Source organism: Xenopus tropicalis, chromosome 5 (genome assembly GCF_000004195.4).
Source record: "Xenopus tropicalis strain Nigerian chromosome 5, UCB_Xtro_10.0, whole genome shotgun sequence".
NCBI lineage: Eukaryota > Metazoa > Chordata > Amphibia > Anura > Pipidae > Xenopus > Xenopus tropicalis.
The window spans coordinates 109,091,306-109,109,632 of NC_030681.2; the positions used below are offsets into that span (position 1 = coordinate 109,091,306).

Below are 18,327 nucleotides of genomic sequence, written 5' to 3' on the forward strand. Positions count from 1 at the left end.
TAGGCTACTTCTTATCATAAGTCTGCAGAGCACACCATGAAAGGTGTATTAATGGAAAGAAAAACGCTCCCCTGGCCAGCAAGGTACCGTTTGTAATGATAAACTTGTGCTGTGCATTGCTTGTTGCCATCTCTATGTTCCTTCTGATAAATTCCACCCGCCGTTAAAGTTAATGCACTTTATTTCACAAAGACAGCTGGTGTAATTTTAGTAGATTTCTGTACTTAACTATAAAGAAGAAGAATGAATGTGTCTGGAATACAAATCTTTTCATTTTCAACTCAAAGGTCTGCTGTTAAACAGTGAAAATTATACGCTGCATATTAATGTTTTGAAACAGATTGAAAATGTACATAGAAAATACCATAAGAAATGCAATGAAATCAAATATATTTCTGTAGAGGGGAAATTAAATTACCTCTGCATGTATGATCGCAGCAATGTTATTCCTAGGAGAAAATACATCATAATGGAGCACACCATCATTGCAAGTCCCAGAAGTATAGCTCTGTCTTCTCCTGCTTTTAGTGCCGTCACAGTTTTCCTTTTGTCCAGAAGATCATGATCTTTGATTTTTTGGTAGAAATTTCTAAGAATAAATAGATACATGGTATCAAAGAATTTTGAAAATGAAAGAAGGCATGCTTTTTTCTTTAAGTTGAGGTCATGAGAATCACATGCCCCTTTGCCATAGCAGTAAAGCTTGGCATATACAGGACTATAATACCTGATGACTTGCCCAGTCTTTACAGAGTTGACAACTTAATGGCTCAAGAATAAGTCCAAAATTGTGGTCTATCCAATTTATATTTAATCAGGGAAAATCCTAGGACTGTATTGTGACTTGAATGCAGTACTTACTGAAGTGCAGAACGCAGCTTCGGCATGCACAGGCCAAACCTGTTCTTACTAACAGCCACAGGGCTGGAGGAAACTTCAGGACGCCATTACAGCCTGTGCCCACTGCAGCTCCCTAATTGACTGATGTGCACATTAGAGGACAGGTAGGGAGCAAAGGAGAAGTGCCTACAGAAAATTGTGCACTTTGCACACTGCCTTCTCAGTAGCAAATGAGCCCTATTTGGTGGTATGCTCTGTTAATGAAATGATTACATTTTACTTTATTGCAAAGAAAGTGATAATAAAATAAATATCTGATTATGTGTTATGGTTGACAAGGAGGCAATTTGAAATATTAGCAGGTCAATGTATAATGATTTCCTTTTTTGATGTTTTTCAACCATAATACTATACTGTCCTTTAGCTTCGTAAACATAACATTTTTATCACAGTCCACCTGTAGTGTGAAAATCCCCTTGTAACAAATGTCAACTCCACTTTGTGGTAGGCAAAAAAAATCATATGAGGGAATGTGATGCTGCCATAGAGAAATACAATATAGAAGACATTTTGTTTAATTTGCTGGGAGCAGGGAGGGACAGCAGATGTTTAAAAGCACAAGTTATAGAAAAAGACTATTACCAGTCAGATTTGCAGTAACTTATACCAAACAGGGGTCTGTTATAATTTAACAAATATATTTTGTCATTTATTAGATGTTTTTGTGATTAAGTTATGGGTTGCAATAAAATATTAAAACAGTAGTGGTAGTATAGGGGGGAATAAAATATGTAATTCCTGAATGGAGAAGTTAATAGACTAACTTAATGAGGTTTAACATGTTTCATATGTCACCTCTCTGCAGTATTAAACGGGCCAAAATCGAAAGGATTTTATGTCTGTTGGATTACATTTGGTTTTCCATGCAGAACACGTGTAATTTCACAGGCTGTTGTAGCTTTTTGAGCTTCACTCAACTGGTTATGGCTCTGGGGGATAGTGAAGAGCTTCCAGCCACAAATGTCAAAGATGACACAACCTTTCTTGTGCGTCTTGGCTTCCTACAACATTTATGCTAATTGGATTTCTTGCTGCGGAATATCAGTAAATGCAAATGGCACACTTAATCCCTTAAGATGACAATCTGCTAATGGGTGAACAACATGGTTTGCTCATTGCATACCAAATAGTTTGCTCTACTAAAAAGTGTTTCGCTGGTGAATGTAATTTAAAAGCATTTTGTAGGTGCTGATATATAGTCATGGCCTTTGTGTTAGGGTATAATTCACACCAAGCAAATACGAAATCCAGGCAAGTAAATGTACGGTTTTTAATAGGATTTCCTTTTGTTTATGTTTTTTTGTTTTGCTGTGTGTGTGTGTGTGTATATATCACATTATTGAGCAGTATTTTCTCCTTTTTGTACTGAAACACTCCATTCCTGTTATTAAAATAAAATAGGACAGGAGGCAGAGACCAGAAGGCAAAAACATTTGCTAGCAGAGGTAACCCCTGTTTCATTTGCTTTAGGAGGCTATGGTGCGTATTCCCAGGGACTCTTCTCCCAACCAAAGCCAATCTAATTTGTCTATTGATGCTCATTTATAGGGGAAGAATTACTTCTTTCAAAGCACATACATTTTAGACACTGTGTCCAACTAATTCAAAACTTTGTTACCACTAAGTGCCAAAAATAGATTAATGGCAATAACTTTTGAAGGATGCTTGGCAGCCTCCTTCTCATAATGACCAGAACAGAGTTCCAACCTTGGGTCCAGCAGCTCTTATTAACTAGAATTGGTGGCACATTTTTATTGTTAGGGGTAAGCTGGAACCTTAGTGCAACACAGTCTTGAAAGTAACAATGTGCATGCCCTACCTCAGTGTATATTTAACATATAAGGATAACCTTTTGACATAAAAGGATTAGGCCAGATTCAATTCAGTGAGCAAACTCTATCTCATGGTTAATCATGTAACAACTCCAATAGGGTCTACAGGAAAATATGGACTGAATTAGGATATAACCGTTTCTCATCTACAACAGTGATGAGTGAAACTGTTACGTTTCGTTTGCAAAATGGTGAAATTTCACCAAAATGAGTCAATGGGAAAAAGTTCCCCATTGTGCCAGGGTGAATGCCAGGAAACACAGTATATGTCCTAACACACCAAGAGCATTAGCATGTACTAATAAAGACCATTTGAGTTTTATATACTTTATTTTAGGACATTATTTTCTTTAACTGCCTTTATTAATTTGATCACTGAAATAGCTAATATGCAAATAGGAGCTAGGTACTAGTAGAAACAGGGCCATAATAGGATATAGGCTTATGATCTGGCCTGGATCTTAACCAAATGTCCCAAACGAAGCTGATCTAGACCTAAATCTAATGTCCTGAAATAAAGTACTTAAACCCAAACTGTTTTTACCAACATACATAGATTATGCACTGTATGTGTCAGAACATAATGATAATATCTGCAATTTTTTTTAAAGTGTAATGGAACACATGACAAAATTTGTTACAGATTCACAAACAAACTTACTGTGGGCGAAATTGTGGATTTCACCACAAATCCATTTCAGTTGGAATAATTCACTTATCACTAATCTACAACATATCTGAGTCTGCACCATAATATCTTACTCCAAAACAAATACTCTTTTTTATTTTCCTGAACTATGGCTAACATAGTACAACTCTCTACTCTTTAGTAGAGTCAAAATCTACAACATATCTGAGTCTGCACCATAATATCTTACTCCAAAACAAATACTCTTTTTTATTTTCCTGAACTATGGCTAACATAGTACAACTCTCTACTCTTTAGTAGAGTCAAAATCTACAACATATCTGAGTCTGCACCATAATATCTTACTCCAAAAAAATACTCTTTTTTATTTTCCTGAACTATGGCTAACAGTACAACTCTCTACTCTTTAGTAGAGTCAAAACAAAGAAAACAATTGCCTGAGTCGGAGATCCAAAACTTGGAACATGGAAACCTGTTATCCATTTACATTGTAGAAACGGAAACATCAGGTAGCACACAGTACCATGTAACAAACGCCAGTTAATTTGCCAAACCTGGAATTGTATTGGTAAATAAAAATCCTACAAAAGAGATTGGACTTTCAAATATCAGTAAATCATTATTCTATAGAAAGTTCTCGATTCTCCAATGAACATGGAAATTTTAATTAGTAAATCTTGAATTCTTAGAGATGTTAATGATGGGATGCATATTTGATATATCTATGGCTATGGATAAGTTGTTTGAGTGAGATTTTATTGGAGAGGAGGGGCAGATATGTGTGCATCATGCAGTGCTGCTGCCTGTAACCCATGGTTATTGTTTTTACTAGATCCCCAGTGGCAATGTAACATTGTAATGGCATGTGTGTGTATTTTTGGTGGATGACATGTGTATATGGTAGTGGAATGGTATTACATATTCCTGCAGCTGTTTTTTCTAAATGCACAATCTTATGAGGATATGGCAAGCCGTAAAAAGGTACGCTCTTCTGCTACCGTCACTCAATGTGGCATAAAGCAATCCCACTTTACTTTATTACTGAAGCACAGCAAAGCGTATGAAACACTTCAGTAACTAAATTTACATGTTAAGGGATAAGTCAGTCAACTAGAACAACTCTGCCTCGGAAAATAGATGTGTTCTTACCCAATTTCAGTAAATAAAAACTAATAGATGATACAATGTAAAATCTAAAGAAAAGAATTATATTTTCTACTGAACTTCTAATGAACTTATTTTGTTTTGTTTTCTCTACAGTTATAGTATAGATAAGTTTTTAAAGAGATTCTGTAATGATTTTTATGGTGCATTTTTATTTCTAAATTATTCGGTTTACATAGCAAATAACTCACTCTACCATTTAAAATTTTATTCTGGAACCAACAAATTATATTTGCTTTAGTTTTTATTTGTAATATTGGTGTGTAGGCGCCATCTCAGTGAATTGTGCCTGAGTCTGAGCTTTCAGAGGGAGCCAGCGTTACACATTAGAACTGCTTTCAGGTAACCTTTTGTTTCTCCTACTCCCATGTAATTGGAGGAGTCCAATCTGCTGGAAAAGCTCTATTAACTGATGTGTTTTGAAAAAAACATGTTTTCCCATGACTGTATTTCTTTAAGCCATTCTAATACATTTTATTCAGAAATTACTAAATGCCTACTAAATCCATAACTATAGGTCTTTGACCAGTCGATTCATTTGTTTTCTATTGGGCAACAGCACTTCACTATAACGTCTATTTGATTTGGTAAATCCCAGTATTTTTAATGCAATGCAAGTCTATGGGGGACTTGCTGAAGGGTGGAAATAATTTCTATGTTACTATAAACCTTTAGCGTAAAAAATTATTTGTAAATCTGAATTGCTTTTTCTTTCTTTTTGCAAGCAGTTGATTTCAAAATTAAGGACCAGTAATAAATCTGGCCCCAAGTGTGGTATGAAATATGTCATTTTGTCTACCTCTGATAATATATGTTGGACAAAAATATAAAGGTAATATAATGTTTATGTATATGGTTCCAACAGCAAAATCCATTACCACAAAGAAAATTTTTAATAAATATTATACACCTAATGATTGAACCTCTTTTTAGTGGAGCAGTGCAAGAACAATTTCATTATGTTATAGAATGGACAATGCTAAGCTATTTTTGATTGGTCTTTATTTTTTCTTTTTTTATAGTTTTCTTCTTCTGACTCTTTCCAGCTCTGAGATGGAGGTCACTGACCCCCAGCAGCCAACAAACTATTGCTCTGTGAGGCTACAATTTTATTGTTACTGTTACTTTTTATTACTTACCTTAGTATTCAGGCTCTCTCCTATTCATATTCCAGTCTCTCATTTAAATCAATGCCTGTTTGCATGGTAATTTGGACCCTAGCTACCAGATGGCCGCTGAAATTCCAAAATGGAGAGCTGCTACATAAAAAGCTAAATAATTCAAAAACTACAAATAATTAAAAATGATGTCCAGTTGCAAATTGTCTCAGAATATCTCTCTACATCATACTAAAGGTTAATATGCAGGTAAACAACATCTAAAGCATTGCACATTTAAAAAATTTGAAAAAATAATGCTAATACATTTCTGAAAACTGCCTACCCATAAGTTTCCTATAATTCAGCTTATTTTGGCAAAATTATAGGCTTCAGCATGGTGGTACTTCAACCCTTTGGGACTTTTACAGTGTGCCCTCCCTCTCCTATGTATATATATACTGTATATATCCAGAGGACCTCTTGTTGCTGTATATATACAGTGGAGGAAATAATTATTTGACCCCTCACTGATTTTGTAAGTTTGTCCAATGACAAAGAAATGAAAAGTCTCAGAACAGTATCATTTCAATGGTAGGTTTATTTTAACAGTGGCAGATAGCACATCAAAAGGAAAATCGAAAAAATAACTTTAAATAAAAGATAGCAACTGATTTGCATTTCATTGAGTGAAATAAGTTTTTGAACCCCTACCAACCATTAAGAGTTCTGGCTCCCACAGAGTGGTTAGACACTTCTACTCAATTAGTCAACCTCATTAAGGACACCTGTCTTAACTAGTCACCTGTATAAAAGACACCTGTCCACAGAATCAATCAATCAAGCAGACTCCAAACTCTCCAACATGGGAAAGACCAAAGAGCTGTCCAAGGATGTCAGAGACAAAATTGTAGACCTGCACAAGGCTGGAATGGGCTACAAAACCATTAGCAAGAAGCTGGGAGAGAAGGTGACAACTGTTGGTGCGATTGTTGGAAGGAGCACAAAATGACCATCAATCGACCTCGCTCTGGGGCTCCACGCAAGATCTCACCTCGTGGGGTGTCAATGATTCTGAGAAAGGTGAAAAAGCATCCTAGAACTACACGGGAGGAGTTAGTTAATGACCTCAAATTAGCAGGGACCACAGTCACCAAGAAAACCATTGGAAACACATTACACCGCAATGGATTAAAATCCTGCAGGGCTCGCAAGGTCCCCCTGCTCAAGAAGGCACATGTGCAGGCCCGTCTGAAGTTTGCCAATGAACACCTGAAAGGAAAGCCCTGGAGATATAAGCGTAGGGGCTGCATGACAAGGGATCCGAATAACCAGCAGCCAGATTACACTGGTTTATGTTTAGAGATTGGCAGAACCAGGTGCAACTATGATTAGGTGAGAAGGAAAGAGTTAAGGCAGGAGAAGGCTGGCCTGGGAAGGGGCGGAGAAAGAGAGGGATGTGATGTCAGAAAAGCACTCACTTCCTTATCTTCTGAGCAGGTAGAAACATCCCACCCACCCTCCCTCTTTTTGCATATTTTGAGAAATGTCAGGAGTTTCTCTTCTTTTGGTTTTCATATTATCTATTAATAACTGAATGTTGAATTTTACCTGAATGCATTTTTATATTGTGCTTTCTGTATCTTTATATGGTATAAACTTGAGAGTCAGCTTTGTGTTTAATTCATGTTAACAACGATTTCTTGATCCAGGGAATGTTTCCGATCGCCCAGGGGGTCAGGAAGGAATTTTTTCCCTCTTGAGGCATAATTGGCACTAGCTTCAGGTTGGGTTTTTTGCCTTCTTCTGGATCAAAATAGTGGATATATGATAATATATTTTAAGTTTTATTTGTCACAGCAGCGGTAGGACCTTGCCAGAGTACTGCACAGGTCATTTTAGCAGAGGGAGAAAGGAGGTTCTCTCCTGTGACTGCACGGTGGATTGATAGATACAGACACTACTACTGCTTGTGCTAGGTGACAGCCTGCTTGGATTTCCTATCATCGAGACACTGCAGATCCAGGACCGGCAGCAGGGCTGCTGAACTTCTCTCATGGTTGGTAATGCAGCTCCTGCTGGTAGCAGAGTTTGGGGCCATCCTCTCTGTAGGTAAAGGCAGTCTAATACTCATTCAAGTCTTCAGCGAGGAACGGCAGAGCATAGTAGCGACATCTTATGGAATTATGGCTTTAGAATATTGCCTTGGGTTAGGCTGGCAAGGTCCTATTTATTTGATAAAATGTGAATGAATGCTGTGGCCATTTTCTCCACCTCTGTCTCCTGGTGTTTCATTGAGATATGTAACAAGGGGGTTCAGTGGGGTGCCTCAAGGCGAAGGGTCAATTGAGGAGTCCCCTTGTCATGATTCTGTGAGTGACTGGGAGAAGGTGCTGTGGTCTGATGAGACCAAAATAGAGCTCTTTGGCATTAACTCAACTCGCTGTGTTTGGAGGAAGAAAAATGCTGCCTATGACCCCCAAAACACCGTCCCCACCGTCAAGCATGGGGGTGGAAACATTTTGCTTTGGGGAGGTTTTTCTGCTAAGGGCACAGGACAACTTATTCGCATTAACGGGAAAATGGACGGAGCCATGTATCGTGAAATCCTGAACGACAACCTCCTTCCCTCTGCCAGGAAACTGAAAATGGGTCGTGGATGGGTGTTCCAGCACGACAATGACCCAAAACATACAGCAAAGGCAACAAAGGAGTGGCTCAAGAAGAAGCACATTAAGGTCATGGAGTGGCCTAGTCAGTCTCCGGACCTTAATCCAATAGAAAACCTATGGAGGGAGCTCAAGCTCAGAGTTGCACAGAGACAGTCTCGAAACCTTAGGGATTTAGAGATGATCTGCAAAGAGGAGTGGACCAACATTCCTCCTAAAATGTGCGCAAACTTGGTCATCAATTACAAGAAACGTTTGACCTCTGTGCTTGCAAACAAGGGTTTTTCCACTAAGTATTTGAACCTCAATAAGTTTCTGACTGCACAGCGAGTTTGGGAGCTGCTAGCGAGTGTTGCATGTAAATTTAAGTGTATAGCAGGCGTTTAAAACAAAAAAGGCGTTTGAAACTTAAAAGGCACTATACAAGGGATTGCACTCGGGAGACTGTAAGTACCCAGTTGCAATATGAGTTGCAGTATGATTGCTGGTGTTACTCAGTGTGCATCTTGTCGTATGTATGTGGTCCTGGAGCAGCAGTTCCATGCAGCATTTACTTGTGAGAGATGCAGGTGGGTTTTCCTCTTGGAATCTGAGGTGCAGAATCTAAGGGGGGAACTGGCAGCACTGAGGGCAGCTGCAAACATGGGGGAGAACAGGAGGCTCACTGAGCAACCACTGGCAGGGGCCGGTGTAGTGGGGGGGGGGAGAAGGGACAGTGGAGGTTAATGAGGGAGACAAATTTGTAACAGTTAAGAGGGGCAGTAGGGGACACAAGGGTAGTGGATAGGGTAATTTGTCGCAAAGACCCTACATGCCGAACTGTGTGTTGCTTGCCTGGTGCTAGGGTTCGGCATGTGGTGGAACGAGTGGACAGATTGTTGGGAGGGGCTGGGGAAGACCCGGCGGTCTTGGTACACATAGGTACCAATGACAAAGTTAGAGGAGGGGGGGAAGTCCTCAAGAACGATTTTAAAAAGCTAGGTGCAAAGTTGAGGGCGAGGACTTCCAAGGTAATTTTCTCAGAGATATTACCTGTGCCACGAGCAACATTAAGAAGGCAGCGGGAGCTCAGGGAGATTAATGCGTGGCTGAGAGATTGGTGCAGGGAGGAGGGCTTTGGGTTTCTCCAGAACTGGGCTGATTTCTCAATCGGCTACAGGCACTTTGCCAGGGATGGGCTGCACCTCAATGATGATGGGGCAGCTGCTTTGGGGGAAAAGATGGCTAGAGGGTTGGAGGAGATTTTAAACTAGGAGTGGGGGGGGAGGGTGCAGAGGGAAATTCTGTGGTAGACAGGATAGATGAGGTAGTGGGCATAGTAAGGGAAATTGGGGGAGGAGACTTGCTTCGGGATACTGATAATGGCAGGGAGGCCCATAAGTTGTTTACACGTCATTCTTACGCCGGAACCAGTATTAAATGTATGTTTACCAATGCAAGGAGTCTGACTGGTAAAATGGGAGAGCTGGAGGTACTGGCGTTGGAGCGGAAATATGATGTGATTGGTGTTGCTGAAACTTGGTTGAATGAGTCTCATGACTGGGCTGTTAATATTGGGGGGTATACATTGTTTCGGAGGGACAGGGGCAATAGGAAAGGAGGAGGAGTGTGTCTGTTCATTAAGCACGACATAAAAGCAAATATTAAGGAGGAAGTTATGGGGGTAACAGAGGGAGCTGAATCCTTATGGGTTGAGCTTCTCACAGATAGTAAAGAATCTACCAAACTAATTGTAGGGGTATGCTATAGACCCCCTAATGTAAGCGAAGAGGAGGAGGCCCAGCTCCTGTTGCAAATAGAAAAGGCTGCTAGTTTGGGGCAAGTGATAATAATGGGGGATTTTAATTACCCTGATATTGACTGGGGCAATAGTACTGCCAGGACAGTAAATGGGAACAAGTTTATAAACTTGCTGCACGACAACTTTATGTCACAGGTTGTTGAGGAGCCAACCAGGAACAATGCTATACTAGATCTAGTGATCTCTAATGACCCAGAACGTATAGCAAATGTGCAAGTGGTTGAACCCCTGGGTAATAGTGACCATAATGTTATTTCATTTGATGTTTGGTGCAGGAAACAAATTTACACGGGGGAAACAAAGACACTGAATTTTAGGAAGGCAAATTTTAGCTCCTTAAGGGCAGCGCTTCAGGGCATAGATTGGGGCATTATGTTTTCTGATAAAAACACAGAGCAGAAATCATTACTGTTCTCAATTCATTCCATTAATAAGAAAAAGCAGAAGTGTTAAGAATCACCCTATGTGGCTTAACTCTGAGGTAAAGAAGTTAATAGGGAAAAAAAGGAAAGCTTTTAAGAAATATAAGTCAGAGGGGACAGTAGCTGCGTTTAATGAATATAAACACTATAACAAGTGTTGTAAAACAGCAATCCGGAAGGCAAAGATAGAAAATGAGGAGCGCATCGCGGCCGAGGCCAAGACTAACCCCAAAAAGTTTTTTAAGTATATTAATAGTAAAAAGATACAGGTTGAGGGTGTGGCCCCATTGAGTTATAATAACAATATGGTTACAGCGGATACAGAAAAGGCAGATGTGCTTAACCAGTTCTTTTCTTCTGTGTATACAGTAGAGGAGCCAGTGGGACAAGTCTTACCCAATAGCTTCACTGTTGCCTCAGCTCCAACTACACAGTGGTTGGCACAGGATATGGTGCTTAAAGGGTTACACACGATAAATGTAAACAAGGCACCGGGGCCAGATGGAATACACCCTCGGGTACTGAGAGAGCTAGGGGCAGAATTACAGTGGCCCTTGTTTCTGATATTCTCAGACTCGCTCTCATCAGGTATGGTACCTAGGGATTGGAAGAAGGCGAATGTCACTCCCATATTTAAAAAGGGAGTAAGATCTCAGCCTGGCAATTATAGGCCTGTAAGTTTGACATCCATGGTGGGCAAGTTATTTGAAGGCTTGTTAAGGGATCACATTCAAAATTATGTAGTGGAAAATGGCATTATGAGCAGTAATCAGCATGGCTTTATGAAGGACAGGTCATGTCAGACCAATTTAATTGCTTTTTATGATGAGGTAAGTAAGAAGCTGGACAGTGGGGATGCAGTAGATATAATCTATTTGGATTTTGCCAAAGCATTTGATACCGTTCCCCACAAACGACTGCTTTCTAAGCTAAGGTATATTGGTCTTAGTGAAGTCGTTTGCACATGGATAGAAAACTGGCTACAGGATCGGGTACAGAGGGTGGTTGTTAATGGCACATTCTCTACTTGGAGTAAGGTTCTCAGTGGGGTCCCTCAGGGTTCTGTACTGGGTCCACTTTTGTTTAATTTGTTCATAAATGACTTAGGGGAGGGTATTATGAGTAATGTATCAGTGTTTGCAGATGACACAAAACTCTGCAGACCAGTCAATTCTATCCAGGATGTGACATCCCTGCAGCAGGATCTTGACCAACTGGCAATCTGGGCAGCTAAGTGGCAGATGAGATTTAATGTGGATAAATGTAAGGTCATGCACCTGGGATGTAAAAATATGCAAGCCCCGTATACCCTTAATGGGACTGCACTAGGCAAATCCCTAATGGAGAAGGACCTTGGAGTCCTTGTAGATAATAAACTTGGCTGTAGCAAGCAATGCCAGGCAGCAGCTGCAAGGGCAAACAAGGTTTTGAGCTGTATTAAAAGGGGTATAGATTCACGGGAGGAGGGGGTTATTCTTCCCCTTTACAGAGCGCTGGTAAGGCCCCATCTAGAATATGCTGTTCAGTTTTGGTCTCCAGTGCTCAAACGGGACATTATTGAGTTAGAGAGGGTCCAGAGAAGGGCAACTAAGCTGGTAAAGGGTATGGAAAGTTTCAGTTATGAAGAAAGACTGGCCAAGTTGGGTCTGTTTACACTGGAGAAGAGGCGCTTAAGAGGTGACATGATAACTATGTATAAATATATAAGGGGATCATATAATAACCTCTCTAATGTTTTATTTACCAGTAGGTCCTTCCAACGGACACGAGGGCACCCACTCCGTTTAGAAGAAGGGAGGTTCCATTTAAATATTCGGAAAGGATTTTTTACAGTGAGAGCTGTGAAGTTGTGGAATTCCCTCCCCGAATCAGTCGTACTGGCTGATACATTATATAGCTTTAAGAAGGGACTGGATGGATTCTTAGCAAGTGAGGGAATACACGGTTATGGGAGATAGCTCTTAGTACAAGTTGATCCAGGGACTGGTCCGATTGCCATCTTGGAGTCAGGAAGGAATTTTTTCCCCTCTGAGGCAAATTAGAGAGGTTTCAGATGGGGTTTTTTGCCTTCCTCTGGATCAACTTGTAGTTAGGCAGGTTAGGTAAAGGCATTATGGTTGAACTTGATGGACGTATGTCTTTTTTCAACCCAACTTACTATGTTACTATGTTACTATGTTACTATTAAGTCTTTTTTTGTTAGAGGGTTCAAAAACTTATTTCACTCAATGAAATGCAAATCAGTTGCTATCTTTTATTTAAAGTTATTTTTTCGATTTTCCTTTTGATGTGCTATCTGCCACTGTTAAAATAAACCTACCATTGAAATGATACTGTTCTGAGACTTTTCATTTCTTTGTCATTGGACAAACTTACAAAATCAGTGAGGGGTCAAATAATTATTTCCTCCACTGTATATATACACTATATACATTTATGTACACAGTGCTGCTTGTATACAGTATGTAATGCTGTTCATTCAAATATCACATCAATAGAACAGATGGGAAACAATACAATAATAAAAATAATTATATACAATCCATAAATTATATTCAAGATGAAATGCAAAGTGTTTAATGTTAAAAGATAAGAGGAAGGAGGCCTCAGCCCTATAGAGGGATTACAATCTAAATTAGTGGGAAAAGTAAGTAAGTATTTTGAATGCTTTAGAAGAAAATACCTGTTAAACTTGGCTTCCGGTCATTTGAACAAAGGCGATACGGTGATGCGGGGGAAAGTATCAGGAGATGCATCAACTATGCGGCGATCGAGCCTAGCCTGACTCCTTCCTATACAGAAGGAAGGCTAGGCTCGATCAGTCGATCGCCGCATAGTGGACTCTTCCCCTGAAACTTTCCCTGCATCACCGTATCGCCTTTGTTCAAATGACCGGAAGCCAAGTTTAACAGGTATTTTCTACTAAACCATTCACAATAACAAATGGTTTTCAGGATAGGGCAATTATTGGGGGGGGGGGGTAGAATAGATTTTTTAGTTAAAAATTTTTAGTGTTACTTTTCCTTTAAAGACACAAAAGGGAAGACAGTAAGTGCTGCAGTTTCCAGTAGTTGGGGCATGGTGCCTTACTATGACTAAATGGAATGAAATGTTATGCCACTGTTACAAAAGGTTGTTTGTTTTGAAGAGAATGAGAGAGGAGTCTCTAGAGAGGAAATGAGGGATGGAGCACCCTAAGCAGCAAGACATCTAACAAGGAGCAGCAAGACAGAAAGGTTTAAGGCAGGGTAAGTGGATTGTGTGAACAGGTAGTGTCTCTGAAGTGAACACAAGAATATGTGGAAACAGTAAAATAAAGAAATGTAGCAAGATGCAAAAGAATGAAGGACTTAAGAATATATATAAATATATAAATATTATTTAAATGATATAGTATTTATATATAAATAAAATAAGTACTTTTTTGTTGATGAAATTTTCCTGGTGTGCTCAGGGCCAATTTAGTTAACTCGCAAAAATGGTATTTGCACTTGCACCTAATTTTAAACACCTAGAAGAGCCCTGTCATATATGCTGCTTTAGTTTGTTTTTTTTTATTTTTGTAGAAGACAGACTAAATGTCTACAAGTGGGATCTTTGCCCTTAGGCCAAATAGGGCTTTTTAAAGCCACCCAGGAATTGACGATTTCATGTTAATAAGTGAACAAAGTGCTTAGCTTTAAGTGGCAGATATTTTTTAGCTAAGACAAAGCAGTCACAGATGCAATGTATATTAGTTAGCCGGGTAAAGCGGTTATAGTGATGCAGAGCCTCTATAATTGCATTGAACACTGCACATTCATACAGTGTCTTGTGACATGAATGCTTTTTATGAATATGGTGCAATCAGCCACTATGTAACATGATTAAATGCAAATTTGCTTGAGTCAAACTGAACCATCTGAAAATTGTAACATATCAATAGAATGTGCTTATTGGAACTGATTATGCCATTGTCCTGAATGCACATCACAATGGCATCAGCAATGAGCTAAACTGTTAAGCTGTGACGCTTAACTGAACTGAGTTAATGATTTACAGTGTAAATAGCCTTGCAATTGATGTTGATTGTCCATGAAAAAGATTAATTTTTAAAGCAAATGGAAACTTAACTCACAGTTACCATGGTCACATTTTTATACTATGGAAGTTTCAATCAAAAGGTTTAATTTCCTATAAATGCTTAATAACAACTACGGACATAGGTTCTTATACAAAGACATTCTTTTCATCCATAGATTTATATTTGCTTCTATGTCTTGGACTTATACACTACTTACACCCAAGTTGTGTATCCTCCACAACAGTAACATTTGTTATGATGAAATGATTTGCTTAACCAACATCAAATAATGGTTTTGGATTCTTTGAGTAAACACTTGGCTCTTCCCATTGATCCCCAGTCTTTCTCACCAGGGACATACCCACCGCTGTATTTCTATCAGGATCCTTCACATTCTTAAATAAGGCATAATATATTCTTATATAAGCCTTGTGCACAAAGCTGTCACAAAAATATAATAGACATTAAAGACCAACATGCAAAACTTGGCTACAACATCCAAGAATTCAGCTTCTACAATGCTAGTTCTTACATCCCTTTTGGCTAGGGGATTTTAAATTGTTGTGACACAAAAGTATTGAGAGATTACACAATTATTAACACAAGTATTTTCTGTTTCTGTGAATTTTATAGTGAAATAAAAAGGGGCCAGTTTAGCTCATCACTAGTTATTGATTAGTTTGCTAGAAGAACAGCACAACTTTGTGGACTACAAAAACTTACTTCCAGGAGCATTATGGGTCCAAAATTGTCAACCTTTTTGCACCTACTCATCCCCTCTGAGTACAGCACATCCAGACACATTTTGCAGGCAGGCTGATAAACTTCTTTCTGACAATGAAGAATGCCCATTATTGGCAGGGACCAATAATTGCACCTCAGGGTGCTGCAAACAAAACGCAGTTGGGGCAAAATACTAAGCATAAAAAAATGGTCTTTTAGTGTAAATCCCAAAAAATTAATTACTATAGCCTATATGGTAATAATAAAAAAAAATGTGAAAAAGGGCTAAATAGGGTGTCCTTTAATAACAGTGTTTACTAAAGCCACATCACAAATCAAAGACTTAACCCCTATAAATAATAATAAATAAACCCCTCTTCAGAAAGCAGAACTTTTGTCGAAACAGTCATCGAGGTGTGAGTTGATGAAAGGGCACCCCTGAATTGAAGCTGTAAGCTGTTTGTGGCTGTAGACAGTGAATGAGATTGAATTTCAGTAGAAATATTGCATGCATCAGACTTTCAGCCACACCATGTGCTATTGCTGAGTATTCCCCCCTAATAAATACAGGTGTTTATTATATTCAGGGAAAATGAGTATGTCTAAATAGGTTCAACAACTGTTAAACTTAAATTTAACTCTTTAAACTCTTCTGGTGAGACTAAAATCTAATTTTTATTTTTGTGCATAATTTTTCAATACGATAATTGTGTACCAATCTGCTGCTAATCCATGTGATATTTTAATTATATGCTGTGAATTTATTTGTATATATATTTATAGATTGGGTACTGACTACTAAGAGGGGCCCCTCACACATTGGCACTGTGTTTGATTTTATGGCATAGGTATTTTAATGGTATAAGCAAACTTGAGAATAAATATTGCCTTTTAATTAATTTTCTATTTTTAATGTTTGATGACTATGGGATTGGCTATTTATGGGGCTTTAAAGTATAATTAACCCCAATGGAGCTCATTTATCACCACTGGGCAAATTTGCCCCTGGGCAGTAATCCAAAGCAACCAATCAGTGACTGGCTTTTTCAGCCAGCTGCAGGTAAAACAATAAATGTAACAATTTGATTGGTTGCCATGAGTTCCTGCCCATGGGTAAATTTGCCCAGCCTTAATTAATGATCCCCCATTGTCTCTAAACTGCCTGATAACTTTAGCATAGCCCCAGAGAATAGAAAGCTGCCTCTCCTTTTTGAGAAAGTTGACTCCATACTTATAAGGAAAACATGTATAGCTCAGTAAAGGTAGATTCCCTACTAATCACAATGAAGTACCCTATTTCTACCCTGGATAGCTTGGCTTTAAATGTAAAAGAACACATTAGGCGCTGTTAATTCCATGGCTCGGTGGCAATACTGTCCTCTCTGGAGGCATGAATTCAAAGAATTCAATTACTTTTAATGGACATACCTTTGGGCAACTACAGGGAACATGAAATAGCCTGTTGCATGATATTCTGGGAGTCATAGAAACCAGAGAGGTATTTTAATATATACAATATTTACTAAATCTAATCTTAATTTAAACAGTAGTTTCTGTATCTAAGTTAACATTTGCAGTTAATATTCTATTGTGCACTAATTTCTTGAGAAACGCACAATGGAATGGAATTACCCCATTATTATGTGCAATGTTTCCCTAAAGCCAGCTTGCAATAAAGGATGCAATCAGTCACACACAATGAAATATAATTCTATAGGTAAAGCTTTTATTTCTTTTCTAAAGAACTTGTCAGAGTTGACCAAAGAACACACTGCAGGTATGAAATCAAGCACTCACCCTGATGGCAATGTTTTTATGTAGCAAAATTACGAAACAGATTGTTGGAATGAATGTCAGTGCTTTCCACTTACTGCATCTTATAAGCTTTCAGTGTAGGTGGAGGTGAACAAGCTCTCTTATTAGAAGTGCGGAGTTAAGGGTTATTACATATTGAAAACACAATACTGCTTGGAGTATCTTAATACACGACTTCTAATCAGACAGCCTCTAATCACTTTAGAGAACAAGGCCAAGGGGCACATTTATTACTGTTGGCAGAAGAAACTTGAGGGCACAAATCCCTATACAATAAGCCAGTTTTTTCAAAATTGTGTACCTGCCCCCCCCCCCCCAGTGAGACTTGGAGCTTTGGCAGGGTGTAAGGGCTCAGTCTGAAGGACAGTTAGGTGGAAGATTGGGGGAAATGGCAATTTGCTCTCATAGATACACTTAAAAACCCCACTTGAAGGTTAGGTATATTTCAGGTCAATAGCAACCAATAAGTGATTACATTTGTTTCAGCCAGCTGCAGATATAACAAAAGAAAAGATTCCTGATTGGTTGCCATGGGTTACTGCCCAGGTGCAAATTTGCCCAGTATTTATAAATACTTTGGGCTATTTCCTGGCAATGACATTGGAAAACACAATTGTTGTAAATGTAAAAAAAAGTTTGGCATTGATAGCAACCTATTAAAGTAAAGTAAACCTGTTAAATGTATCACAATGTTCTGAGCTGTAGTTTATATTTATATATAGGATCCCTTATCTGGAAACCCAATATCTATATCCAAGCCCATCTCCCATAGAGTCCATTTTAAGCAAATCATATTTTCTATTTCATTATTTCCCTTTTGTAATAATTAGAAAATAATAATTAGAAAAATATACATTGTACTTGACCATAACCAAGCTCCACTAATTCATATCATATTAGGTTTATTTGATGTTTAAATGTTTTTAGTAGGCTTAAGGTATGGAGACTCAAATTACAGAAAATAAACACCTAAACACCTCAGAAAACTCCTGGATTGAGATTTTTTGGATACCAGACCCCACACCTGTATATCCAAGGTATAGCTAATGCACATTTAGTTCTTGCCCAAGTGTATCTAGAAGACACTGGGTATACAAATGTATATGTGTATGAATATTGTAAGTCTTAATTCTAAGGAATTACTTTTACTACTATTTATTCCTCCCAAAAGCTGCCAGGATTTTAGCTATAA

General features: G+C 38.6%; 1 protein-coding gene across 2 annotated transcripts in view; it reads right to left on the reverse strand.

Annotated features, from left to right (window-relative positions):
- Window positions 1–18,327, reverse strand: part of kcnmb2 (potassium channel subfamily M regulatory beta subunit 2) — a 117,442-nt gene that overhangs the window by 22,310 nt on the left and 76,805 nt on the right. For both annotated transcript variants that reach the window (XM_031902608.1, XM_002931553.3), the window contains one exon: window positions 419–589. In XM_031902608.1, the coding sequence (XP_031758468.1) occupies window positions 419–589 (171 nt within the window). The remainder of the gene's footprint in view (window positions 1–418; window positions 590–18,327) is intronic.